Below are 26778 nucleotides of genomic sequence, written 5' to 3' on the forward strand. Positions count from 1 at the left end.
GTTTGTTGTTTTGTGCATAATGTTTAGATGCACCATGCATAAATAAAAGGCTATAGGTCTGAAGTATTTTAATATGAGAAATTATACTTTCACAAAAACTACATTACTTCAGAGAGTGTCAGTTCTCACAATGTTTACTATGAACAGCTCTTGGTTCTTAAAGCCAGATAAGTTTTTATGCTAAAAATTTATTTTGAGTAATCATCAACAATGTCCAGTAAAAAAACTTTAAAATATTTCCGCTAAGTAAAACTAAGCAGGCTACAAGTAATTGGTATTTTAGCTGTGGTAGCCTATATTCTGTTAAACATAATTTTGTTGTCCTTGGACATGTTTTTTGCCTAACGACTCTATGAAGTTGGGCCTGCTAGTCACTGGAAGGTTTGGTATTTGAAGATAAATGTTTCCAATTTACAAAGATATTTGAAAGGGTTGGTGCTTTCTTTTAAAGCAATCGCACAACATAGGTAAACAGTTTTGTCCAAAGACCCACACTTCGTGTACCACAACTTCTATATAAAATAACAAACCTGTGAAAATTTAGGCTCAATTAATCGGTCATCGGAGTCGGGAGAAAATAATGGGAAAACCCACCCTTGTTTCCGCCCATTTCGCCGTGTCATGACATGTGTTTTAAATAAATCCGTTATTCTCGATATCGAGAATTGATATTGTTTTAATGTTTTCTCAAAAAGTAAAGCATTTCATGGAATAATATTTCAAGAAGTCTTTCACCATTACCTTCTGTAAACCCTGCAAGTTATTTGTAAATCTGTGAACTTTTAATTTTTGTTTGTTCAGAAATTGCCAATGGCTTTAAAGGGTTTGGGTACTTTTTGTAACACAAAACACAATGTCCACAGATTAACATTAAACTTACACGGCGTTTGAAGATAATGGTAGTAGAAAGCTCCCCTTCAAATATTACTTGCTGAGGTGGTGTAGTCTTTGAGAATTGCGTAAAACAATGTCCCAAAAATAAATTTTGTCTCAGTTTTAGCAAGTAAAATGTATTTACCAAATAAATTGTATATTAATATAACTGGTAAGTACGTTTTACATGGTAAAATCATTTTTATCACAGTGAGAAAAAAATTATTTTTGTGACTTATTTTACTAATTTCTCGAAAACTACAGCACCTCAACTCATGATATTTTAAAGGGAAGCTTTCTACCATCATTATCTTCAAACTGTGTAAGTTTAATGTAAATCTGTGGACATTGTGTTTTGTGTCCTACAAAAAGTATCAAGACCCTTTAAAAAACCCTCAAAATAAGCATTTCTAAAATCACACTTACCTGGTGGTCCCTGAATGGTGGTGAACGATTGTTTGGCGGCCATTGTAACTGCAGTCTCTTGGACTTCATTCAGTTTGAATGGGGCCTCAGTTACTCTGCCGATTATGCGATGAAGACTTGGTATCTTGCTTGTCATTTCTAATAAATGAAACAAGGAGGGAAACACTATGGAATTGATTGATTGATTTATTTATTTATTTATTTATTTACTCATTTATTTAGTGCTGTTATCCTGTTTTGTTCTATAATATTGTAACGGGCAAATCCGCCACAACCCTCGGCTTTTAGGATGATGCCTCCATGTGATGTGAGTGTGAAAATAAATGTTTTATTGATTGATTGATTGATTGAATTTGAATAAATAGTTAAATGAACATTACATAATTTGCTAACACAAAAGTTGCTGACTTTCCACCATAATACCTTAACTGAAAAACTTGTTGAAGTTTGAGATTGGTCGGCCTTCTGTATCACCAAAAAATAGTAAAATAAACATTATGACACTGATGCGGGAAAAAACAATTAAAACGCTCACCGAGTGTAAACTTAATAGGGGAAATTAGTTTTATTTGTTTCTCATCAAATATGACATTTCAGACAGAAATATTTCAGGGGATGTTTTCTACTATCATCATCATTAGACCATGATGGTTTTATGTAAATTTGTGATCTTCATGATTTTTTTTTGATTTTTTTTTCAATTCTGTAAATGTTCCTTAAAGTTAAGTAAATCATACAAAAGAAAGTCTATGTTTGCTTACTTTTTAAAGGTGTTAAACAGGATTGGTACAGCTAATACTATTGTCACAGACAGTGTTCAAGTTTTGTGATCAACGCATAAAATAACAAACCTGTAAAGTTTGGACCTAATTCCTTGTGTAAGTCAGAAGACAAAAGTTTAACGAAAACATGAAAATTGTTCATTATTTAAACAGATTGTCGTTTTGTAACAACCAAAATCAGCTGTTGTGTTTTTAAGGTTTTCAAGTATAGTTTTCTTGATTATGACTTAATTTCAGAGGCACATATTTCACAGGAAAAAATTGATCTATAGTTATAAGTATGAACTTCACAATCAGCTAGCATAAATCTGTTTTTAATAAACTCTGTGAATATGATTTGAAGAATTTGTTCCAGGCATGTAATTTCTAACCAAAAAGTAACTCAATCAAGGATCATTTTACTTTAATATCAGTAAAATAGCTTCAAGCATGTAAAATTTTAATGACGTTTTTATTTTTACATTCTTGGCACACTTGTACAAAACTGTTTTAGTATTTTTGTTTAAATGCAACTCGACTCTTCAAACTTGTAAAAATGTTAAATTAAATTACCACACAACTCTGATGGCTGAAGTCCCAGAGCAATTTGTTCAATCATGGGAGATGCATTGTCCACCAACCTCACAGCATCCTCCAGACGTCTTTAAAGACATGGGATCAAAATAAAAAATATTACTAAGTAAAAATGTATGATTCAAAAATGACTAAAACTGATTATACAATTGGTTTGTAGTTACACTATGTGTACTTGTATACTTGGCAGGTAGATTATATTTTTTTTTTAGAGCTTGTCTCCGCGGAGTAGATTTTTCTGAATTCGGGGGACTTCTCAGTTCTGAAAAGAACTGTTCAGGAAGGAAACTTGTCAGTTCTGAAAAGAACTGTCCTGCTTTTTAACTACTACCTGGGCGGAAGGTAGAACATTGGCAGGGACTACTACTTTAGCGGATCGGGGAACTTCTTGTTTAATATAAACTTCACTACTGCAGAGTGAGTTCTTAATTGGTCTCAATGTTTCGACTAGCTTGCTCTAGTCATTATCAGGAGATCGCTGATTGTTATCAATTATTTTGAGTTTTTGTATCAACAAATTCAATTGAAATAGTTTTTAAACTAAAGTCTTTCAGAAATTATTGATCTTGTTAAAACAAGCTCAATAATTTTTGAAGGATTTTTAGTTTTACTAAAAGAATCATTGAAAACAAGTAAAGTTTCTCTTTGAAAGTTTCACAGCCTGATTTCATAGAGCTGCTTCAGCAAAAAATTATTAACAAAGCTTTTTCTTCATAGCGAACACAAGCAGAATAACGCATTCATGGCTAATAGTCATTAACATGTTCTCACTATGGAAATCTTTTCCCTGAAAATTTAGTGAAAATCCTTTGCTCTCCCATTCACCTTGTTCTTATCTAGAGCTTAATTAAATTTTGTCTTATTGTGTTATGTTTCTCATAACAGTCCACTGGTATTTTCAGGCTAGTTTATTGCTCCATGGTATGTGTGGTGTGGTTTAATTCAAGGAGTATTCCCAAGTTTTTCAGTGTGTCCTTGGTAAGCTAGACCACAGCTGGATAGATTAATGTTTATAATGAGGGGAAGTCAACCAGATAGATGGTTAATTGGTCAGCATTTTGGTTTCACCTTGTTTCAGGTCAGCAATGTACTGTTCAGCACACTGTGGATATATAGACCATGTTTACATTTTGGAGTAGAACCTAATAACCAACACGAGACCATGGAGTGGTGGAAGTGGGAAATGAGAATTATTCACCAGTTAAAGGCAGTGGACACTATTGGTAATTACTCAAAATAATTTTAAGCATAAAACTTACTTGTTAAAGATCAATGGGGAGCTGTTGATAATATAAAACATTGTGAGAAACGGCTCCCTTTGAAGTATCGTAATGTTTTAGAAAGAAGTAGTTTTCAACTAAAATATTTGAGTTTGATTTTGAGACTTCAGAATGCGGTTTTGAGGTCTCAAAATCAAGCATCTGAAAGCACACAACTTCGTGTGACAAGTGCTTTTTCTTCCATTATCATCTCGCAACTTCGGCGATCAAATGAGTTCAAATTTTCGCAGGTTTGTTATTTTGTGCATATGTTGAGATACACCAAGTGAGAAGACTGGTCTTTGACAATTACCAATAGTGTCCAGTGTCTTTTGGGCCTGGAAGGAGAGCATTTAAATGTTAAGACTCACCTGTCATTTTCACCTTTAGGAATCACCTCCACTGTGCAGGGAAACTGTTTGCTGGAGCTCAACAAGACTTCCGGGAATGGTGAAGATGATCCTTTCACTACAAAGCGTACAGTCAGGTCGGATTTGTACTTAGTCACATCAATCACTGCTGCATGAAGAACAGCTTTTGTCCGTCTTGGACTGTCAGAATTTGGGTGATTCTCATTTTCTGCTTCGGAGTCAAGCAGCTCAGTAAGAGAATTTCCAAAGTTGTATTGGATGCACAAATAGTCCAGGCATCTCTCTGGCTCGTCATTTGCCACCTCTTCATCATCAGATTCTTCCTCTTCATCAGACTTAAAGTGATGAAAACTGAGTTTGATTTTCCGCTCCTTCAGACAAGAACTTGGGATGTCGAACACACCTTCAATCCTCGGCTCTGTACCTTCTTTGTTGACTTTGGACCATTTGATTTGATTGTTGCGAATGAAGACTGTCTCATCAGCATGGACAGCACCATGAACACTAAACATCTCAATGATAGGAAGCCAGGTGGCTTTGTACTTCTTGATGTCTTCGAATTTAACCAGGGAATTTGAGGCAACCACGTTGAAGCTCTCGAGGGGTTCTGCTCGATGCTCTGTGCAGAAAGTTAGTTTTGGTGTCAAGTTGATACACTGAGGCCTTGGCGATATCACACCCTTAAAAAGAGCTGCAGAGAGGGTGATCTGCAGAACATCACCCTGCTTAAAGTCACGCCACATCTCTACAAATGTTGCATGGTTTCCCTTGGAGTCGACTATCTCAGATGTTACCTCAGTAACAGGAAGGGTTGATTTCTTGTCAATCTGACTCTTGGATCTCTTGTCAGACTCTCTCCGCCGAAGTCTGTCCTGTTCTTTTTTCACTATTTGCTGAAAACCTGGCAGGTCTCTTTCTTTTATTTTCTCTTGCATTCTCTGCCAGGTGGCTGCCTTTATCTTCACCACAAACTGCTCGGAGTCAAGCTTCTTCATGGGAGGCTTCACTAACGAGGTAACTTTCTCTGGAATTTCATTTATATCATATATTCGTGACTTCCATGCCAGTGAAATCTGGTCACCTTCATTGTCAGTTTTGTCTTGCTTTGTGTGGGGCTTGAGATGTGACAGAGGGAGCGTGTATGCTGTCTTTGAAATGAACGAATGATATGGGAATAAGAGCTCCAAGTTAGCACCTTCGATACTTGCAATATATGCTAAGAGGGTCTCCGGGGTCTCTTGCAGCTTGAGGGCAAACATCAAGGCTTTTGTTTCTTTATGAAATCGTTTCGCTCTCACACTCTGAACGGTGCTGTGATGGCATATCGCAGACATCTCTTCCATTGTGTAGGGGGATTCTGCGGATACACCAGTCATCCCAGAGGCTTGGGCTGCTTTCTGAATTACACATTTGAGCATGCGATGGACCACGATATCGATGTACCTTCGTATCGGGGAAGTGAAGTTGGTATATGTCTTACCAAGGGAGTGATGTCTCCTCTTCTTGCTCTCTCGGTGGTCACCTGAACAGATGTATGTTGCCGGTTCCTGCAAATGAAAGAACTCTCTTTCTGCCACAGCAAGCTGTGGGTGGTTTTGATCACAGCACACTATGTCAGCCATCTGCATAAAATGATTTGGTGCAGGGCTGTCAGCCATGCTCACGAGTTGTTGCCATTTGTCTTTCATAATGAACACGTCGTCGTTCGATGCCCCTGTGTGGCTCTTCCTTTTTGGATAAGCCTTTGATGTCAAGAACAGGCTGTTTGGAATATCGTGTTGGTGTTTAGACTGCCACCCATCAAGCTTTTCGGGACTTGGCGGAAGCTGACTTCGGAGAGGAGTTAACTTGGAGTGTTCGTGCATGAGACGACCAGCCACTGCCTCATTGGCAATCAGCATCATTTCTTCTACCATGGAGGAGGCACGTGGGTGTTGGAGCTCCTCTTCCTCGGAACCATGGGAAAAAACATGGCAGCCATCTTCTCCTAGACGTTTTCTACGCACAAGCTGGGCGAGTTGGCCGAGCTGGATAAGTACCTTTTCCGCCTCATCGCTCCCTCCCTGCTGAGTCGCTATCAGTTTCTCGGCATCCTCATAGGTGAGGCGTTTCTGGGACCGAATCACAGATTCTTCTATTGCATCGACCACAGGGGTGGATCCATCTTTTTGGATGATGACAAAAATGGACATGGCAAGTCTGTCTTTACCAGGCTGTAAACTACACAGGTCTACAAGTCGAGAAGGCAGCATGTTGACCGGCTCAGACAATGCAGGGTAGAAGGACACGCCTCTTTCGCTTGCTTCTTGGTCAACAGCAGAGTTTTTTTCCACAAAGTAAGACACATCAGCAATGTGAATACCGACACGGGATTGACCATCTTTGTCTACATCGATGCTCAGGGCATCATCAAGGTCCTGTGTTTCAGGATTATCCACAGTGAAGATACATTTGCTTCTTAAGTCTTTTCTCTTCTGTATTTCAGAATGTGGAATGGTCCAGTCCCCTGGAAATTTCCTCTCAATTTCTTCGAGGATTTCGTGTTTGAAGTCTTCCCTTATCCCGTGGGTAAGTTTTAAAGTGTGTATTCCTTTTTCTTTGTTGTCTGCAGTAGGAAGTTCTTGGACAACGTAACCCATAGGAAACGGGTGACCAGAATACCAATGTGAGTACCTCACAACAAAATGTTTGTTTAGCTTATCTTTCCTCTGAACATAAACAAACCTATCAAACTCCCTTGATGGTCCTGTTCCCTTGAAGACTGTAACTTGAACAACATCACCTGTTTTCCGGCTCTGCTTCCATCGACTGTTCTTGTCTGCACGCGAAAAAGCAACAATTTTGGGAAATGTGCGATCGATGGGCACAAAAAGATTGTTACTGTGTCTATCCAAGGTGCAGACAATCTTCCTTCCAACTGGATTGGTTGACCTTTTCAAGATGCAGAACACTCTTCCGTAAATCTTCTTTTCGTTGCTTTCTGCCAGGTTCTCATTCTCCATATCCCATTCAAGGATTTCAACCACAACTTCATCCATGTGTAGGGCCTGCCCTTTTTTCTTTTTACCGCAGATCCATATCTTCTCGGAGGAACATTCACCCTTTGGAATTGCAAAGACATACCCCGATGTCTCAAAATGAAACAAACATCTCTTGAAGGTGTCTGGATTACTTGAAACCAGTGACAAACCTTCCCAGCGTTTTTCTTCAGACAGCATCTCTAATCCATTTTCCTGATCTTCCTCCTCGTCTTCCACATCACAGCCAGCACCCTGGAGATTTGATCGGTCATAGTGGAAGTTCAATAACCTAATTGAGTTGTTCTTATTTTGCATGCGTATCTTCTGTTTCTTGCTAGAATTCGGCATCATCTTTATTTCAGGCAACTCTTCACGGTTAGGTTTTCTTTCCACTGCCCTCTCCTGAACGTCAACTTTTGCAATACTTTCTTGTTCATCATTTCCACCTGCTGCAGGCTGCTGTCCATCTGCACCTCCGCCTTGTCGTTGAGCTAACTCTTCGACGGCATTTCTATTTTGGATATTAACCTTGGCGATGCTTTCTGCTTCACTGCCTCCTCCAGGCTGCCTTCCCCCCATATTTTCTCCTTCTTGGTGTTGAACTGCCACCGTTTTGAAAGGCTTCTCCTGAATGTTAACCTTTGCGATACTTTCCAGACCATCTGGTCCCTGATGACCTACATCCATGTCTCCTTGCAGTTGACCATCATCTTCATTCTCTCCTTTCTTCTGAATGGCAACCTTTGCGATACTTTCCAGACCATCTGGTCCCTGATGACCTGCATCCCTGTCATCTTGCTTTTGAATTACATCTCCCTCCAAAGGTTTCTTCTGAATGGTAACGTTTGTGATACTTTCCAGACTGTCTGGTCCCTGACGACCTACATGCATGTCTCCTTGCAGTTGACCAACATCTTCATTCTCTCGTTTCTTCTGAATGGCAACCTTTGCGATACTTTCCAGACCATCTGGTCCCTGATGACCTGCATTCATGTCATCTTGCTGTTGAACTACCTCTCCATCTAAAGGTTTCATCTGTATGGTTACCTTTGCGATACTTTCCAGACGGTCTGGTCCCTGACGACCTACATCCATGTCTCCTTGCAGTTGACCAACATCTTCATTCTCTCCTTTCTTCTGAATGGCAACCTTTGCGATACTTTCTGGCCCATCACCTTGTCCATGATCACCCACATCTCCATCCGAAGGTTTCTTCTGTATGGTTACCTTTGCGATACTTTCCAGACCGTCTGGTCCCTGACGACCTACATCCATGTCTCCTTGCAGTTGACCAACATCTTCATTCGCTCGTTCCTTCTGAATGGTAACCTTTGCGATACTTTCTGGCCCATCACCTTGTCCATGATGACCCACATCTCCATCCGAAGGTTTTATCTGTGTTACCTTTGCGATACTCTCTTCAGTGGTCTTCTCCATCATTTCTCTTCTGTTGTCCTCTTCAACTTGTCTTTCCATCTCATGCAATATATATTCCTCATCGTCTTGGTAGTCTTCTGAGTCATCCTCACGAGTGGCACCCTCATCGTCATCCTGTGTTTCCTGAGCTTCCTTCAAGGGTCCACCTAGTGTCGGGAATTCCTGCTCATCATCAAGGTCGAATGGCAGTAATTGTTCTCGGTTCTGGTGAGAAGGTGAACTGTTGGTTGTCTTCTTGGAGGGCTTGAAAGGAGTTGCTTTTGGATTCAACTTTCGATTTGCTGATTGAATCTCTCCCTCAATGGCTTTGACTGTAGTTCCCTGTTGTGGTCACAAAGAAACGAAGAAGAAATAATGTTTAGATAGGAATTCCTTTGTACTATGTAAAAGTCATAGTTAAAAAAAAATTGTTTAGTATGTCATTTTTATGATTGTGATCTAATAAGCTACTTTTGAGAATCGAAATCTGAGCACCTTTATTGTGATAATGAAATTACAAAGTTAAATTCTCAGTGAATTTCTCTTTCTAACTGCATGGATTATAATTCGCCATCAAGCCATTACACAGTAGTTTTACACCAGTTCATCTGTCTTACTATGTTTGAGGTGGTAAATGTGAATCAAAATCTGACCAAGTACCTTTATTGTGATATCGATATTAAACAATTACATTCTCAGTGAATTCCTCTTACTATAACTGCAGCGATTATAGTTCACCATCAATTCATGAGTCAATGCACAATAGTTCTTTTCCACCAGTTCATCTGTCTTACTAAGTTTAAGGTGGTTTACATGTAAGCAGAAAAACCTGACTCACCAATGGATGCAGACTTTCGTTTTGTTCGCAGCATTTCAAAAACTCCTGCCAAATAGTGGAACAGCGACCGACAGAGCACAAGGCAACTGGATCACCAACAACACACAGCACCGACTGGGCACGAGTAAATGCAGTGTTGACCAGCTTCGGATCAGAGAGGAGTCTGTAGTCCAATTCTGAATCCGCATCTTGACGACTGTTTATGACCCTGGTGCGAACTGTGCTGATGATAACTGCTCGAAATTGCTTTCCTGCATTGAGGTGTAAAAAGTCAAACTTCAGGTTTCATATTTATTAAAAAAGAAGGCTGTATTTAATAGCGTTCGAACATTTCATCGGTTAATCCTAAATGAACATTGAAATCCATTTCCAAATTTCCTTCATGTGACTAAAAAAAGTTAAAATGTAAGCCTAAACAATTTGCACAGATTATTTTTTGTATATATCTACATTTATATAGGATTACACTGTTCAAACGGTTAAAAAACCCAAAGGTAAACTTTCCCTTTAAAGAAATTTTTTTTTAGAAACCTTTGTTTTTAAATATCTGGTTCACTTGAGGCGTTACTTTAATATTCAGTATATAGATTATATTAAGAATCCATTCCATATTTAAATTAAAATTAAAATTTGGAGTGGGTGATTGGGTCAAAAATGTTTTACTATTTTTAACATCGACTGTTCTGAATGGCCCAGAACTATTGGAGGTTGGTGAAAAAATGCAAGTATGGATTATTAATTTTTTGTTTGACTTGTTCAAACTATTGTTGTTCTAGAGGTAAAACAATTATTAATCTATAACAGGTTAAACAATTATTAATCTATAACATGTACAACAATTATTATTTTATGGTAAAACCGCCATTATTCTAGAGATAAAAACAATATAGATATAAAACAGTTCTTATTTTAAAGGTACAACAGTTATTTTTCTAGAGGTTAACCAATTATTTTTCTAGAGGTTAAACAATTATTATCGCAGAGGTAAAACAAATTATTATAATAGATGTAAACCAGTTATTATTTTAAAGGTAAAACAATTATTATTCTACAGGTAAAACAATTATTATTCTACAGGTAAAACAACAATTCTAAAATGTGGAATCAATATTCATCTAGATTTTTTCCAGTGATTGGTTTCCATCAACAATTTTTTTTTTAATTCCCTTTGTATAACAAAAAAGGGGAATTAATTGAATTGAAATGGAAAAAACACAAGAATTACAAAAACAGTTAAAAAAATCCTACCTTGGACATTATCCACAGTGTCTACCGTCACATTGTGAAATCCTTCCTTCCTCAGATAAGCTCGTATTAGACGCACCTGCAAAATAAGTGATTTGAGTTAATTGATTGGTTGAGTTTTTTATTTATTTATTTATGTCCTCAAAACCTCCAAAACTGGAGAAGATAAAAAGATTTATAAAAATTAAATCAAATATACAGTATAAGGGACAGGTTGAACAACAGAAAAACATTTTAGTGGGATTTGTACCTGCATATACCCATGATTGGGTGTTATGGGGTCTCTACTCAACTAGCACTGCTTTGTGGAGACCCCAACAACTTAAAGGCACTGGACACCTTTAGAAACTGTCAAATTCTCACCTTGTGTATCCCAAAAATGCAACGAAGTTGCAAGAGAAAAATGAAAGAAAAAACACCCTTGTTGCACAAATTTATGAGCTTTCAGATGGCTAATAAAAGGCTTCAGGGCTGAAGTCTTTCAGTATTTGAGTGAGAAATCAACCTTGATATAACAGTTTAGAATCAGACTGGTGCAAACTTTTGGTTGTTTTCCCCCAAAGAAACCTATAAATGACCCCAGTCTGTTGATTGTTTGCAGCACTTGCGCCATCACTTCACCCCCCGCCCATGGATTTCAAAGACCTGCTTGAATGAAATTGTCAAGTCGTGAACTTTGCTGAATTTCATTTCAAATGTTTTCAATGAATAAGGAAATCAAATCATATGATTATAAATAGAGTTTAATTGTGTAAAAAAAACGATTATTTTGAATATCCTTATCCAGCATTTTCTTGGAGATTTGCAAAAACTCCGTTACGTAATCACTTTCAAAGCGACATAGTTGGGAGCTCCAATTTGTAAAGCCGCTTTGTTGCAGCGTGGAGGTATAACAAAGCAAACTCCCAAAAATGACGTCCAAGCGCTTGTCCTTTGAGCGCATGCCGTCAACGGCAGAAGTGTTTTTAGCTTTTCAAAAAATTTAGGTTGGGGCCTGATTTTTTAATCGATAATTATAAAAAATTCAGAAGTGTACACATATAAAAATTACATTAAAATGGTGAACAAGTGCATTATAAACAAAGTTAAAATACCATATCCGTTAAAAACATTCTGCCCAAGTAGCTGTTTAATGTACTTTCAAAATAATACACAACTGTTCTTGATGTTAAGTTAGCTTAACCTTCATTACTTTTTTGCCCCCTCACTTCTCATTGAAACACAATTACTGGACTTTACATTGTGATAAAACGCATCATACCTGCGTAGTGTAAGCAGCCAAAACAGCAACGTTTTCCTGGAAGTCTCCCCATTCTGCAGTAAGCCATCCTTCCATCAGCAGCTTCACTTGTCTTCCTACTTCATGAGTCTAAATGGATGTTAAAAAACAGAAAAGGGCGTTGAAGGCACTGGACACACTTGGTGTATTCCAACATATGCCCCCCAAAAAGAAGAAAAAACTGTGAAAATTGGAACTCAATTGGTTGCTGAAGTTGCGAGATAATAATGGAAGAAGAAAAAACCTTGTCATACGAAGTTGTGTGCTTTCGGATGCTTGATTTCAAGACCTCACGTGCGAGGTCTCAAAATCAATTCAAATATTTTACTGAGAAATAACTTCTTTCTCAAAAACTATGTTACTTCAGAGGGAGCCGTTACTCACAATGTTTTACACTATCAACATCTCTCCATTGTTTGTCACCAAGTAAGTTTTTATGCTACCAACTATTGTGAGTAATTACCAATAGTGTCCTGTGCCTTTAAATCACTTCATGTTGGATGATATTTTGGATGCAAACTTCTTTTGATTAGAAGGACATTTTAAACAACCTGTGAGTCTATACTCAGGCAATTTGCAGGGTTAATCACAGACCCGGCATACTATTGCTGTACACAAACTGGTCTTTAGAATGATGCAAGCCTGGCGCATATACAGCCATGTTTATCTAGCCGATGATAACGCATTTTACCTTGAATGCAGTAAAATGAAGTATACAAACCTCATAGTTGTTGGCATAGGACATTCCCGAGTGGTATTCAACTCCCTTCACTACACAAAACGTCATTGGTTTGACGTGTGGATGCTCCAGGTGTCTTATCCCGGCCTTCAGATTCTGCTTGTAAAACGTCTTGGAGGTGAAGTCCAGAATCGACTGGCAGGTTCGGTAGTTTGACGTCAGGAACTTCTGCTTGCATTTCTTCGTCAGCAACAAACGCTGCAATAGAGAACTGTCCAACCCCGCATCGCGAACTGCCTTTGAGTAAACCTAAAAGACATTTTAATAAAGTGAACAGCGTGAAAGCATGTGACATTTAAGCAAAGGCGTATGTTTGTTTTAGGAAAAGTGCTCTCATTCCAGATATTTATCATGAAATTTGCGAAAGTAGAACATTGCAATTTTGGTTGCCATTTTACTAAAAAGGCTGGAATAAGTCCCAAGGTTCAACTTGCAAAGTTTGTTCACAGTTCAATGGGATTTCATTCTACCCTTCTGGAATACTTTTTAAGAAAATAAGAGCTACACTCTGTTTTATACTTCTCAAAAAGAGCGTTCATCACATACTTTTCTTTATCTAACATTCATTCATTTATACATTCATTCATTATTGGTTTATTATTTTAAAAACAAATTCCCATGGCGACCGGAGATCGAATTAAAGGACAATATACAGAGATTAAAAAATAAGAAAAAATCACACTATTACACATTATTTAAGAAATAATTGATTAAGGAGAGATGAATATTTATAATGTATAAAACAAATTGTTCTAAAAGTTGCAGGGAAAAAAAACCCGGATAAAAAACATTGATTCAATGATTCTGATTGTAGAAGCACACAGAGATTGTCTGTTCATTGTTCTAAAATTTGTAGTGTTTATTAATCAGGGACGGTTTTAATTTCCCCAGTGTGGGATAATAACATTCTTATCTTCTTTGTTTTAGTTTGGTATTTCCAGTGATGAAAACCAAACTTACCTTTGGACTCATTTGCATATGATCACCGGTCAACACAACGCATGTGTCTTTGGCTGCCAAGGCCAATGGTATCAAGACTTCAGCTTCAAGGACCTGGCCCGCCTCATCAATGAAGATATGAGAGAAGTTTCCATGTAGGCCAGCCGAGACAAGATAGGTTGCCGTGGTTAGTGTCGTCACAACAACTTGGGCTGCTTGGATTTCTGTTTTATCCGGAAGACGAATGTTGCCGTTGCCATCCTTGGGGACATACTTAAGGACGGTAGGGTGGATGGAGTTTGTGTTGCGCATCGTTGTGTACATCCGGATCGTGCGGAACGTTCCATTATCTCTAAGGTACAAGTCAGCAGCACTGCAAAAATAAGAAGAAAGTCAATCATGACTTCATATTTATCATCAGATTTTCTACCCTACAAAACTCTTAATGAACTGCATTCTATTTTTGGGTTGAATTAATTATCAGAGCTCAAATTTCTTGGCAACAAACCAATAAGATTGCAACCTTTACTTTATCAAAAATATTTGTTACACAAATTTCAGAGCCACACTCTGGTTGTACCCACAAGTTAACTGAACTTACTAGTTACTTGTTATTAGAATTATTTGTTTAAAAAACTTAACAACTCTTGTACCTGTTCGAGTGTGTGCAGATTAGAATCTTACATGACGGTCGTGGTTTTAGGATTTTTTTCACCGCCATCGCCATTGTTGAGGTCTTTCCTGTTCCGAAGGGCCCATAAATAAGGACTGGTCCAACACCATGCATCGGTGGCGCTTCGTTACCACCATGTTTACTGATTAAATCAATGACTTCTTGTTGATGTGCATTGATTTTCTCATCAGTGCCTACACATGATGAAGGGCATGCAGGTAGCCTGAAAAAAAATTATTCAAGAGATACAAGAATGTTAAGTTCTAGTTAAACGCAATGCCACAAAATCTTTGTGAAAGATGTTTGTGAAAGTGTTTGAAGCAATAAAGAAATACTTTAATTGTGAAAAAACATACTTTTTTTCCAATTCCAATTAATTCTTCTTAGCAAAAAAAATTGTCAAAAATCCCAATGAGATCCAAGTTGTAAATAATATCACATCAAGATTCTTCCAAAATGAATAAAACCTGGATCCCAGTGAGAAATCCGTAAATGGGATCACGATCCCTGCAGATCACGCCTGGATCCCGAGTTAAAGGCAGATGGACACTCAAAATAAAAGCACAAAATCAGACTTGGTAACAAGTAATGGGGAGAGGTTGATAGTATAAAACATTGTGAGAAACGTCTCTCTCTGAAGTTAATACGTAGTTTTCGGAAAGAAGTAATTTTCCACAAATTTGATTGTGAGACCTCAGAATTGAATTTTGAGGTCTCAAAATCAAGCATCTGAAAGAATACAACTTCATGTGACAAGGGTGTTTTTTCTTTCATATGTTGAGATACACTGAGTGTGAAGACTGGTCTTTGACAATTACCAATAGTGTCCAGTCTCTTTAACTAATAGAGATACATCATCATAAACTTACATCTGTGGCCCTTCTCCCTCTGGAAACACTAAATCCATGTTCTGCATCTCATCTATGCCAAAGTGCATGACACAAAAATGTTCTCGATTGAGCTGAAATTTGAGCTTAACATTACGCTCCACTCCGTCCTCGAGTTGTAGGTCTGCGATACACTCCTTACTCAGCTTGATGAGTAACACCTCCTCCTCTTTATCCCCCAATGTCTGGTTGGGAAGTATGGGAGCTTCATAATGTGCAGACTGTTTCAATAAAAGAACAAAAATCATTATTTATACCTATTTGACAAAAAATGAAGACCTAGATAGCTCAAATGGTGGAGCTCCGGTATGGCAGGAGATTCTGGTGTCCCCCCACCAGATTCTGTCCCCCCATACGGTGAACTGTGTGCAAACTTTTTTCTAAGAGTGCACTCTTATCATACTCCTTCAGCCAATGTTAAATTCCCATAAAATTGGGGACAGAATCTCTAGCTGGGGAACAGATTTCCCTGGGACACCGGCACATTTTTTGGCTCAGGTTTATAACATCAATCTTTGATTTCCAAACAAACCTTATCGGAGTCAGTAAACTCGAGTAGCACACTCTGGACACTCCTGATGAAAATCTGACTAGCCACTGTGTCATCTATGAGAGACTCTTTGAGACTGACTGAAGCAAACAAATATCCACCTTGAGCATATTCTGTACGGACGCCTGGCAGCACAGCCTGGCATGAAACCTTCAGTGTACCTGATGTTGCGAACCTTCAAGGAGAAAGGGAAAGGTATCAGTAAATATTCCAGAGGACCAAGGAACAAAATTTTGTTCTTTTTAGAAAGGTAAATAGAAAATGTTAACTTCAGTTTCTTTTACTTGGTGTTGTGAACCTTCAAGGAAAAAGGGAAAAGGTTAGTTAGAAAATATTTTAGAAAAGAAGAATTTGTTTATGTGTTCTTTCTTGAAATGTAAATATGCTAACTTCAGGGTTTTTTCAACTTTAGACATGACTATTATTATGCCAAATTATTGATATTTTGCCATTTGTTTATTTTTATTATAACTTGTTTTTTGGGACAAACTAACCTAGTGATCTTCTTGTTGCACTCAACTTCTTCCCGATAAAGAGCATTATGCATGACTTGTTTGTAGTTATCCCGACTGAGTGGCTCTAAGCGACCATGATCACTGCTGAGCGGAACCGGTACTTTGTACTTCTCCAGTAACTCCTCCTCAATAAGTGTTGGTTTATTGGTCATTGATTCGTCAGTAAACTTGACAACTGTGCAGTTGGGTTTCATGGATATTTCGTCTTGTGTTGTTGGCGTTTGCAGTGCTTGGGAACCAACTTCAACCTGTTGTGAAAAACAAAAAGAATAACTTGATTCTTTAAAAAGAAAAAAATTGAGAACAATACAAACAATTGGGAGCTGAATTAAATTTAAACATTGATCCAAATGGATTCAGAAATTCTATATTGTTTAAAATAATGCAGTAAGTTAAAGCCATTGGACCCTTTCGGTACAGGAAGAAAAAAAAAGTTCACAGATTTACAAATAACTTACAGGGTTTACAGAAGGTAGTGGTGAAAGACTTCTCTTGAAATATTATTCCATGAAATGCCTTACTTTTTGAGAAAACAGTATAACAATATCAATTCTCATTAAAGGAACACGTTGCCTTGGATCGGACGAGTTGGTCAAAACAAAAGCGTTTGTAACCGTTTTTTATAAAATGCATATTGTTGGAAAGATGTTTTAAAAGTAGAATACAATGATCCACACAAGTTTGCCTTGAAATTGCGTGGTTTTCCTGTTACTGTGCGAACTAACATGGTCGGCCATTTATGGGAGTCAAAATTTTGACCCCCATAAATGGCCGACCGTGTTAGTCGACGAGGTAAAAGGAAAACCACGCAATTTCGAGGCATGTTTGTGTGGATCATTGTATTCTACTTTTACAACATCTTTCTAACCATATGCATTTTATAAAAAACGGTTACAAACGCTTTTCAAAGACCAACTCGACCGATCCAAGGCAACGTGTTCCTTTAACGAAAATTACGGATTTATTTTAAACACATGTCATGACACGGCGAAATGCGCAGATACAAGGGTGGGTTTTCCCGTTGTTTTCTCCCGACTCCGATGACGGATTAAGCCCAAATTTTCACAGGTTTGTTATTTTATACAGAAGTTGTGATACACGAAGTGTGGGCCTTTGACAGTACTGTTTACCGAAAGGGTCCAATGGCTTTACAGGTTTTGATAACTTTTCTATATCAATTTTTACCCCTGACATTAATCTCTATTCACTGTGAATGAAGGTGTGTGAAATATAATTTGCCTGTAGAAGTTTCAGCTTCATATAGTTGTAAAGTTTTTGAAGAATAAAAAAGTGAAAATCACAGAGCATTTTTTTCAGGAGAGTCACGTAAATACGTTGTACATGCTATAAACAAAATTGTGACATTGTTTTACTAATTTCCCAAAAACTCCACACCTCGGCAAGTAATATTTTAAGTGAAGTTTCTACTATCATAATCTTCAAACTGATAAAGTTTAATGTAACCGTAGACACGGTGCTTTGTGTCGTACAAAAAAGTAAATACGTTATGCTAAAAAAACAATTGTGACATTGTTTTACTCATTTCTCAAAAACTCAGCACCTCAGCAAGTTACATTTTAAGTGAATTCGTTTATACCATCATAATCTTCAAACTGTGTAAGATTTAATGTAAATCTGTGGACAAAAAAAAGTACCCAAACACTTAACACAAACTTACTGTTATTTCCCGGACTACCATTGGCATGCTACCAAAATCAAACCCCATCAACTGCTTGAAGGAGCCCATGCTACTTGACTCAAATGCAACACTGACACAATATCTTGGGCTGGCAGCAACATCATCATCCCGAACTTTAAGAAAAACGCCAGGGCACTCCTGTAGTTTAGCTCCACTCTCCATAGGGTTGAGTAGGTGGAAATACTTCCGGTGATCATCACGAAGCAGGTAAACTTTCCTCAAGGGATTCTTACGAGAAAAACAAAGTAAGAAAAAAACACCAGAAATTTAGTTTGGATTTATGTTTAAATTGCATTTTAGTTTAATTTCACACCATGGTGGCGAAGTTTTTGATGTGAAGTGGATCCCAAAGTGATTTGCCTGTGGATTTTTGTTTACAGAACTTGTGGAAGTACTGAGTATCCAGTGCTTAATACAAATCGGTGTAAGGGGAAAAAAAAATACTATTCTTTATCTGCAGTGCAAAAAATTACATCTATTAAAACAACAAAAACCTCGTCAGGTTAAGTTGTTTCTTTATCTGTTTGTTTATCCGTTAATTACATAGAGGGAAATATGGTTAATTCCAAGTTAATGGCCTGACGTTTCGAAATTGTAGTTAAACAGAAATTACCTTTTCTGTTGCTGTGATGTTAAATTTAAATGTCTCCTTTGATTTCTCAATTGCTTCCAAGACTTTAGTCAAATTTTCATCAGAGCATTCCATGGTGACTCCTGTGGGAAGCGATGTAGTCATCTGAAAAACAAACGGGAAAATCTTAATCACAATACCCTTCTCAAGAAACATCAAGCCAAATAGTCAAATTTAAGACTTTTTAAGAACCTTTAAAGGGTTGTACTTGTTGTACAACACAGAACTCAAAAGTACACAGACTTACAGATAAACTTAAGATAATGATAGTAGAATGCTTCACTGTATATATAAAACCTGCTGAGGTGCTGTTGATTTTGAGAAATGAATAAAACAATTTTCTGGGTAACTGCATCATCGCATGAGCAACTTCTTTTAGGGTTACTGGCACAAATATTTGAGGAAGTTTCAACACAGAGTACTCTGTGATGCATCGAGCGACCACGACCACGACTTGGACGGTTTTAAGCGGCCGTTTAAGACCTCGTCCCCTGACTTGGACGGTTTTAAGTGCCCGTTTAAGACCTCGTCCCCTGATCTATATTCCCTAATTTTGAGCACAATGGGTATTACATATTTTGATAGAATTATTTATGAAGTTGCTATGTCAAAATTGTTTATCTAATTTAACCTGAATATTTAGATTTAAATTTTGAATGGCTATTTTTAAAGTTGAAAAGTGCCAGTTAATTATAGAAAAGTAAAATAAATAAATAAATAAATTATTTTCAGGATTGTGATTTATCTTAACAATTTAGCATGTCATATGTGTTTTGTGAATGGTCCATGGCATATGGACAATTTGTTATCAGTTGCCAAAGTTCATTCATAGAAAACAGTTTCAGTACAAGTAGTTCAAGCAGTTACTGCATAAAAACCTACCACATTTTGTCCAGCACTTTGCCTTTCCAGAAGATCACCCTCAGTGAGAGGATACAATTCCTGCTCCTTGGCCATTCTTCTCTTCATCATAAGATACTCGCATCTCTCCTTCCATTCCGCTAACTCCTCTCGGCTGTGTGCGTCGGTGCAACTAGACTCACCCAAGAGGCAAGTTCCTCCCTCCACTCTGTTGTATGACAGAACATTATTCATTAGGAAACATAAGCATCTTTTTGATGGATAGTCCATTATCAATATTGTCAAAACGTTGAGACCAATCCAAGAACTGACTCCGCGGTAGTGCAGTTAAATGTCTCAAGAACAAACTCTACCTGGCAAGTTTACACACGCATGGTGTTACCACAAACCAAATCTATATTTATACCTCACCATGCAATGCCTTGCATCCTAAATATTGTTATTGTTATAAATAATGTTTTAGCCTTCGAGAGAGACGATCGGGTTTAAAACCTCAGGCCATTAACCATTTTTTTAAATTAATACCATAGATCCTTCTGATAGATTTTCTATTTTATAAATACTTACAATGCTTTGCATTGCTTAATAAAGCCTCCATTAAGTACAGTAAACGGAAGTTCTCTGTGTTTCCAGTCGTCTGCTTTCTCCTTGTCAGAGTCCACATTGGACCTGTGCTCCATCGTCTGCAAATGTTGGCGAAGATTCCCTCGATGTGAAAATTGCTCGTGGCAGTACTGGCAGTAATACGGGAGAATCTGGAGAACCTCATTGGAGATGAGCGGGTGTGGTGAGGAAGTGGAGGAGGAGGAGTAGAGCGACTTGCTCGCCGATAGGACTTCATCCAATGTTCTGTCTGTTTGACAAAAAAAAATACAAAACAATTGATTGTATCGAATTAACACATTTTGTCTATCAATGAAAAAATGCTTTACTACACACACAGGGCGAACTGTTTTTTTCTACCCGCACGATACATATGCTGCCCCAGTGCAGATGAAGTAAGCTTAGGAAAGATGTGCATTAGTGCATTAATGTTGGACAACTTGTATTTTCCTGGGCAAGTTTTGTTTTACATCGCATTGTTACACAGTCCTCTTTACAAAAAAATGTTGTTTGGGTGTAAAGTTAGTCAATAGGGGTGGTGTATGTAGTATGACAACATTCAGCCAATCCCAAAGATGATTTTAGACAGTTCTTAAGATTCAGTTCTAAGAGACTACGTTACTATTTTGTGTATAGACTCAGACTTGGGCCAAGACTACTGTTCAGGATGGAAATAAATGTAACATTGCATTGAATTGATTGCAAGGAAAAGAAATAAGTAAAGGCCCGGTCACACAGGCCTTGATAACGAGAACGAGAATGAAAACAGGAACGTTAAAAATGCATGCCCTCTATTGGTTGAATAAGCGTGGGCATATTCTGCGTGGACGAATTCAACCAATAGAATGCGTTCTCTTTGCGCCGTTATCGTTGTTGTTTTCGATATTGCTGCAGTGTGACTCGGCGTTTATACTTATTGCAAAGAGAAGGGGGTTTTGCCCCATTGTCAAAAACATTTCTTTAAAGTTTTTCTTTTTAATAATTGCTTTGAGACACCCGGAAAGGGTTATACATAAAAAGAGAGACCTGAAAATACCACTTCTCGCTGGAATCACTTACATTGGTTTTTGGCCATGTAAATCCAAAGTTCAATTTCCTCCAAATGATGTGGGTATGTACATGAATCTGCTTGCCTACATTCATCTCCGTTTTTGCACAAGGTTGGAGTTGTCGTTGGGTGGAGCCAAGAGGGGCGTGGTTGAACATAGCACCATGATTTTTTACTCTCATAGTACGAGACCATTTGATTGGATGTATTCTGACTGCCGTCACAGTTGACATACCGCAGAGTTTGCAGCATTTTTGGAATAGTGGAGATATCGAGATGACCGTTTGTTGTGCAACATAACTGGGCGATTTTAAATGAATTGACGTTGTGCTCAACTTGGTACTGCCAAACTTTCAGCTCAACCTGTTGGAAGCAAGGACAATCAATTACTAGAGACATTTAAGTTTTCTTTTTCAAACGTAATAGTCAACCTCTTAGAAAATAGAGAGATCGCTGGGATTTTCTCCTACTACAAAGTACTGGAAGCCGCTGAAAACTTCTGAGCTGGGAGAGCATAAAAATATGTGCTTCATTCTAGGAATATATTTAATATTACTATTATTGCAAAGATTTATTGAGCGCTTTTCCAAGTAGACCAATGCACTTTACTATAAAAACTACATGCAAAGTACAAGAAACCAGAATATACAAAAGCACAAAAACTGAGAAAAACGTATAAAAACGTTTAAAGGCAATTGACAGACACAACATTCTTAAAACAACAGTACAGAAAAATTTCAGTTTGTTTCCAGCCAGGATTTTTTTTTTTTTTAATCAAAATATTGATCAATCGAGTCACCCCTTTACCTTGTTATGAGCCCGTCTGCAGGAGTTCCCTTGTATGCATCCAGACTGCTTGTCCATGTCCGGACAAAGTTTCAGCGACTTCTTCAAAGTATTCCAAGGCAGTTGTCTGATCTTCAAGTACCTAATCTTTCCCTCCTTCATGTCCAGAATGTGCCCCAACACCTTGTTAGGCTCCCAGGGATGTTGTTCTAGCGGCGAACTGCAATATGGGCCGATGGGAGACTTGACACTCGTGATTGGCGGGGAGCTGTCGTGACACTTCTCGCACAGCTGTGTGAAGTATCCTCCCGCTTCTGACTTCAACCTCATGAAGGCTTCTTTGACTGAACCACTGATCGGCAACCTGTGGTTTGTCTTTCCATTGTTTCTATACAAAAAGAAAAAATGTGGTTATACTTTGCATTTACTTATTATTTACTATTAGTTGTTTTATATGAATTTTGGTTTTACCCATATACATGGATGTGTGTTAGCATTGTGTATACTGAGTACTTTTCCAAAGCTCTTAGAAAAAAAATCACAGGCTTGTGGGATTAGAACCCAGGATCTTTACATCTAGAGCAGTGTTTAACCAATTAGACCACCAAGATTACCCGGTAGCTAGAGGCAGTTCGAATCCTTACTGGTTGTAGTTGTGAATTCCAAGGAATTATTGGACCCTTGCGTGACAGCACAGCGCACTTACACTTAACTTTCCTGGGCTCAATTTCACAAGGCAAAATAAATCCATCGTAAGAGAAATTGTCAGTATCACCATAGCGATTTGTATTGTGATATCACACTTTACATAAACAGCTACGATTGATTTGCATTTACTATCAATCTTTACTATTTGTGAAAACGACCCCTGACCCCACTTGGGGAGTAAAAATGGAGACCAAGGAATTCAGGCACAGGAACAGTGGGAACTGGTGCAAATAGTAGAACTCACTTTTTGAGGCGAAGAGAGTTGGACAGGGAATAGAAACTTATCAGTGTGCACAAATGGGTGACCCAGTGGATTATAATGCATGATATTTTCATGTTAAAAAACAAATAGCTATTCGGGAGATTTTGTTAAATTAAAAAATCATAATAATAATTTGAAAAAAATGGTGAGCTAAAAAATTTTTAAATCGCACCTCATTTCGTTTTTCTTGGGCCCTTGTCTGGTCTGACCAGATGTGGGCCGAGTCCAGGAGGAACTGTCCGATGCTGCCTCGTGCTGATTCCTGAAACCCTTATTTGGAGACCGTTTGGGCGATTTGACAGACGTAGATTTTGGTCCACCGTTGTCGCTTGGAGATGATTTTAGAGGTTCAGGTCCTCCGTTGTCCTTTTGAGATGATGGGAGTGGTTTAGGCCTCCTGGTGTTGCTGGGAGATGATTGTAGAGTTTTAGGTCTCCCACTCTTGTTGGAAGATGAGTTACTAGAAGGTTTAGGCCTCCCTTTGTCGTTGGGAGGTGAGTGAGAAGGTTTAGGTTCTCCGTTGTCGTCTGGAGATGATTGTAGAGTTTTAGGTCTCCCACTCTTGTTGGAAGATGAGTTACTAGAAGGTTTAGGCCTCCCTCTGTCGTTGGGAGGTGAGTGAGAAGGTTTAGGTTCTCCGTTGTCGTTTGGAGATGATTGTAGAGTTTTAGGTCTCCCACTCTTGTTGGAAGATGAGTTACTAGAAGGTTTAGGCCTCCCTCTGTCGTTGGGAGGTGAGTGAGAAGGTTTAGGTTCTCCGTTGTCGTTTGGAGATGATTGTAGAGTTTTAGGTCTCCCACTCTTGTTGGAAGATGAGTTACTAGAAGGTTTAGGCCTCCCTCTGTCGTTGGGAGGTGAGTGAGAAGGTTTAGGTTCTCCGTTGTCGTTTGGAGATGATTGTAGAGTTTTAGGTCTCCCACTCTTGTTGGAAGATGAGTTAATAGGTTTAGGCCTCTCGTTGTTGTTTGGAGGTGAGTGAGGAGGGTTAGGTCCTCCGTCGTTGTGGGGAAATGACCGAAGAGGCTTAGGTCCTCCGTCGTTGTGGGGAAATGACCGAAGAGGCTTAGGTCCTCCCTTGTCATAAGATTCTCCTTCACTCATGTCCGGCAAAACAGTGAAGGGGTTTTGTGATGTAAAGGGTTCTGTAAGTAAAAATTTCAGTAGAGTCAATATTTGTCCCCAAAGGATTCTTTAACCTCGTGAGCATTCCCATCAACATTGCAAAATAGCCTCTTTTTAAAAAAAACTATGTACGGGGGTTTCCTAGAAGGATTTTCAAATGAAAATCTGTCCAAGTTTGTTCAACAACAAACAATGCACAAGGTCTATCTGGCAAGAAAAAAACCCTCTGTAAAACAAAAAAGAAGAACAAGAACAAAATGCATAATGTTGTTTACATGGACATTTCAAATCAAATGGAATATTTTGTATGGAGGAGTAATGCTAATGTGAACTTGGTAATCAGTGAGAAACATTCTTTCTTAACAATACCAGAGTCCTCTGGCCAAATGCTACTGAACACCAGTCAAAGTTAATAAACCACAGAAGTAACCGACAGAGTAATTTTTAGAGTTTTTTGGGACTGAAAATTGTTTTTTACTTGAAATGAACCTGAACCTGCGACCTCGGGGGCTATCTCGCCCTAAAAAAAAAATTCATCACACTTTCTTTTTCCGACCTCTTTAAACAAATTATTATGAGATTTTTAGATCTAACTCTGTTTGTATTTAGATGGATACAAATCACTTACTCATTCCACTACGCAATGGAGAAAGGCTGGACGACTCAGGAGGCTGAAAACCAATATACAGAAAATAGTCAAACAAATGGGCACTTCAACGATCTTATACTCTATAAATGTTACTAAATCAAGCAATCATTTTAATTTATTTTGAACCCCCCCCCCAAAGAAAACAAAGTTATAGTAATAATAATATTTGACTTGTGTCTATCAGTAACACCAGCTAGAATCTCTTCTGATCCTGTCTCCATCATGGAAACATTTACTGAATTTTTAATTGGATTCAATGTCAGGAAACACAGAGAAATCTCAGAAGTAAAACAAAATAGTAGTAAAAAATCACAAAAAAATAATAAAAATCACAAAAAAAATATTAAAACTATTTACAAATAAATAGATGTATATTAACATTTTAATTTTTTTGAATACTTAATTGCAAGGGGCTGAATGGGTAAATTAAAATTGTTTGAATAACTGATAAACAACTAGTGTTGGGCAGTGGCGAAGCTAGATATCTGCAATACCTGTTATGGTTATGAAACATTATTTCCATTCTCACAATAAGAAAAGACAAAATCATTGGGACAAATAATTGATAGTCGTACAATGTAAAATAAAATAACAATTTAAAAAAAAAACATGAAAATTTAGTTTTAAAACCACTCCCTATTTCCTCCAATTTCGTCATTCATCCCCATCAAATATTGCGCACTCAATAACATTGAGCAATCCCCAGGTATGAAACTGTTTTTCCCCATTCTATTCGATGGTATTGCAACATACCCTAGGCGTTCAACATGTTCAAGTTTCAATGTACGTATGTGTGTAAAATCGTGTCTAAATTTGTTTTGATGTGCCATGTTCCCAGACGTAATGTACGGGGGCCCGACTGCAAATTTTCTCTCCAAATATCGCGCCTTGAAATACGTCACGAACAGCGCCCTCTCGGGTCGGGGCCTACTCGTAAATTTGTAAATACAATCAAAACTAATATTTTTAAACCTTAGTTAACTTTTTATTCACATTCCTCTCATAAAAACACATATTTTAGTGACAAAAGCTTTATTTAAAAAAAATACCACTTCCAGGTGACTTTAAACAACTAGTGTTGGGCAGTGGCGAAGCTAGATATCTGCAATACCTGTTATGATGCTTTGTTCTTGTAAGGGCAGGGCAGTTGTTTTAATAAACAAAAAGAACTTAATGAAAGAAACTCAATTTCTGCAATTGTAATAATAAACTGTAAGGGGCACCAAAAAGCAACTATGAGGCCAAGAATGTTTCAAGGGGCACCAATGCAATGACAAGGGGCATGGAGGCAATCGCTCTGTCGCCTCCATTAAAATCATTGACATACCTCGTTATCTTTCTTGGATGACGACTGGCTATGTGCCATCTTGGTGGATGTGGAGTAATGAACACTGAACAGCTTAAATTTGAGTGTAGTCTTTCAAATCTGGCAAAAACATTAACAAGAAAAAAGTTCTTATCACTAAAATTGCAAATGATGTGTACATATAAGAAGCATTATAAAATAATGAAAGCCCATTTTCTTTTAAAAGGCCACATCTCACATTTTAAAGGCACTATTTGGTAACGAGTAATGGAGAGCTGTTGATAGTGTAAAACATTGTGAGAAACGGCTCTCTCTGAAGTAACATTTCAAGAAAGAAGTAATTTCTCACTTAAATATTTGAATTGAATTCAAGGCATCTGAAAGCACACAACTTGTACGACAAGGATGTTTTTTTTCTTCCACTATTCTCTCGCAACTTTGACGACCAATTGAGTCCAAATTTTCACAGGTTTGTTATTTAATGCATATGTTGAGATACACCAAGTGAGAATACTGGTCTTTGACAACATTACCAAAGTTGTCCGGTGCCTCTAAAGCCAATAAAAGCTATTGAAAACTACTAAAGTTGGAGACCTTTGAATATAAATATCTGATTCACTTGAGGCATTGTTTTAGTCTGTAGTGTACCTATAGTCTACATTATGCAGCCATTCACTATTTTAAAATAAAAAATGAAAGTGGAATGGTGGGTGCGTGT

The 26778-nt window shown here is 37.9% G+C and overlaps 1 protein-coding gene across 2 annotated transcripts in view; it reads right to left on the reverse strand.

Moving 5' to 3' along the window:
* LOC139938886 (3'-5' exoribonuclease HELZ2-like) overlaps positions 1 to 26778 on the reverse strand; it is a 43974-nt gene that overhangs the window by 10910 nt on the left and 6286 nt on the right. For both annotated transcript variants that reach the window (XM_071934534.1, XM_071934535.1), the window contains exons 2-22: positions 26082 to 26180; positions 24734 to 24776; positions 23156 to 24125; positions 22035 to 22401; positions 21239 to 21590; positions 20144 to 20429; positions 19598 to 19784; positions 18698 to 18820; positions 18064 to 18312; positions 16365 to 16633; positions 15853 to 16045; positions 15303 to 15541; positions 14414 to 14656; positions 13782 to 14133; positions 12804 to 13070; positions 12065 to 12172; positions 10807 to 10882; positions 9559 to 9809; positions 4285 to 9062; positions 2634 to 2722; positions 1300 to 1437 (exon numbers count right to left, since the gene is read on the reverse strand). In XM_071934534.1, the coding sequence (XP_071790635.1) occupies positions 1300 to 1437; positions 2634 to 2722; positions 4285 to 9062; positions 9559 to 9809; positions 10807 to 10882; positions 12065 to 12172; positions 12804 to 13070; positions 13782 to 14133; positions 14414 to 14656; positions 15303 to 15541; positions 15853 to 16045; positions 16365 to 16633; positions 18064 to 18312; positions 18698 to 18820; positions 19598 to 19784; positions 20144 to 20429; positions 21239 to 21590; positions 22035 to 22401; positions 23156 to 24125; positions 24734 to 24776; positions 26082 to 26120 (9619 nt within the window). In that variant the 5' untranslated portion in view covers positions 26121 to 26180. The remainder of the gene's footprint in view (positions 1 to 1299; positions 1438 to 2633; positions 2723 to 4284; positions 9063 to 9558; positions 9810 to 10806; positions 10883 to 12064; positions 12173 to 12803; positions 13071 to 13781; positions 14134 to 14413; positions 14657 to 15302; positions 15542 to 15852; positions 16046 to 16364; positions 16634 to 18063; positions 18313 to 18697; positions 18821 to 19597; positions 19785 to 20143; positions 20430 to 21238; positions 21591 to 22034; positions 22402 to 23155; positions 24126 to 24733; positions 24777 to 26081; positions 26181 to 26778) is intronic.

The sequence above is a fragment of the Asterias amurensis genome, chromosome 6, assembly GCF_032118995.1.
Source record: "Asterias amurensis chromosome 6, ASM3211899v1".
NCBI lineage: Eukaryota > Metazoa > Echinodermata > Asteroidea > Forcipulatida > Asteriidae > Asterias > Asterias amurensis.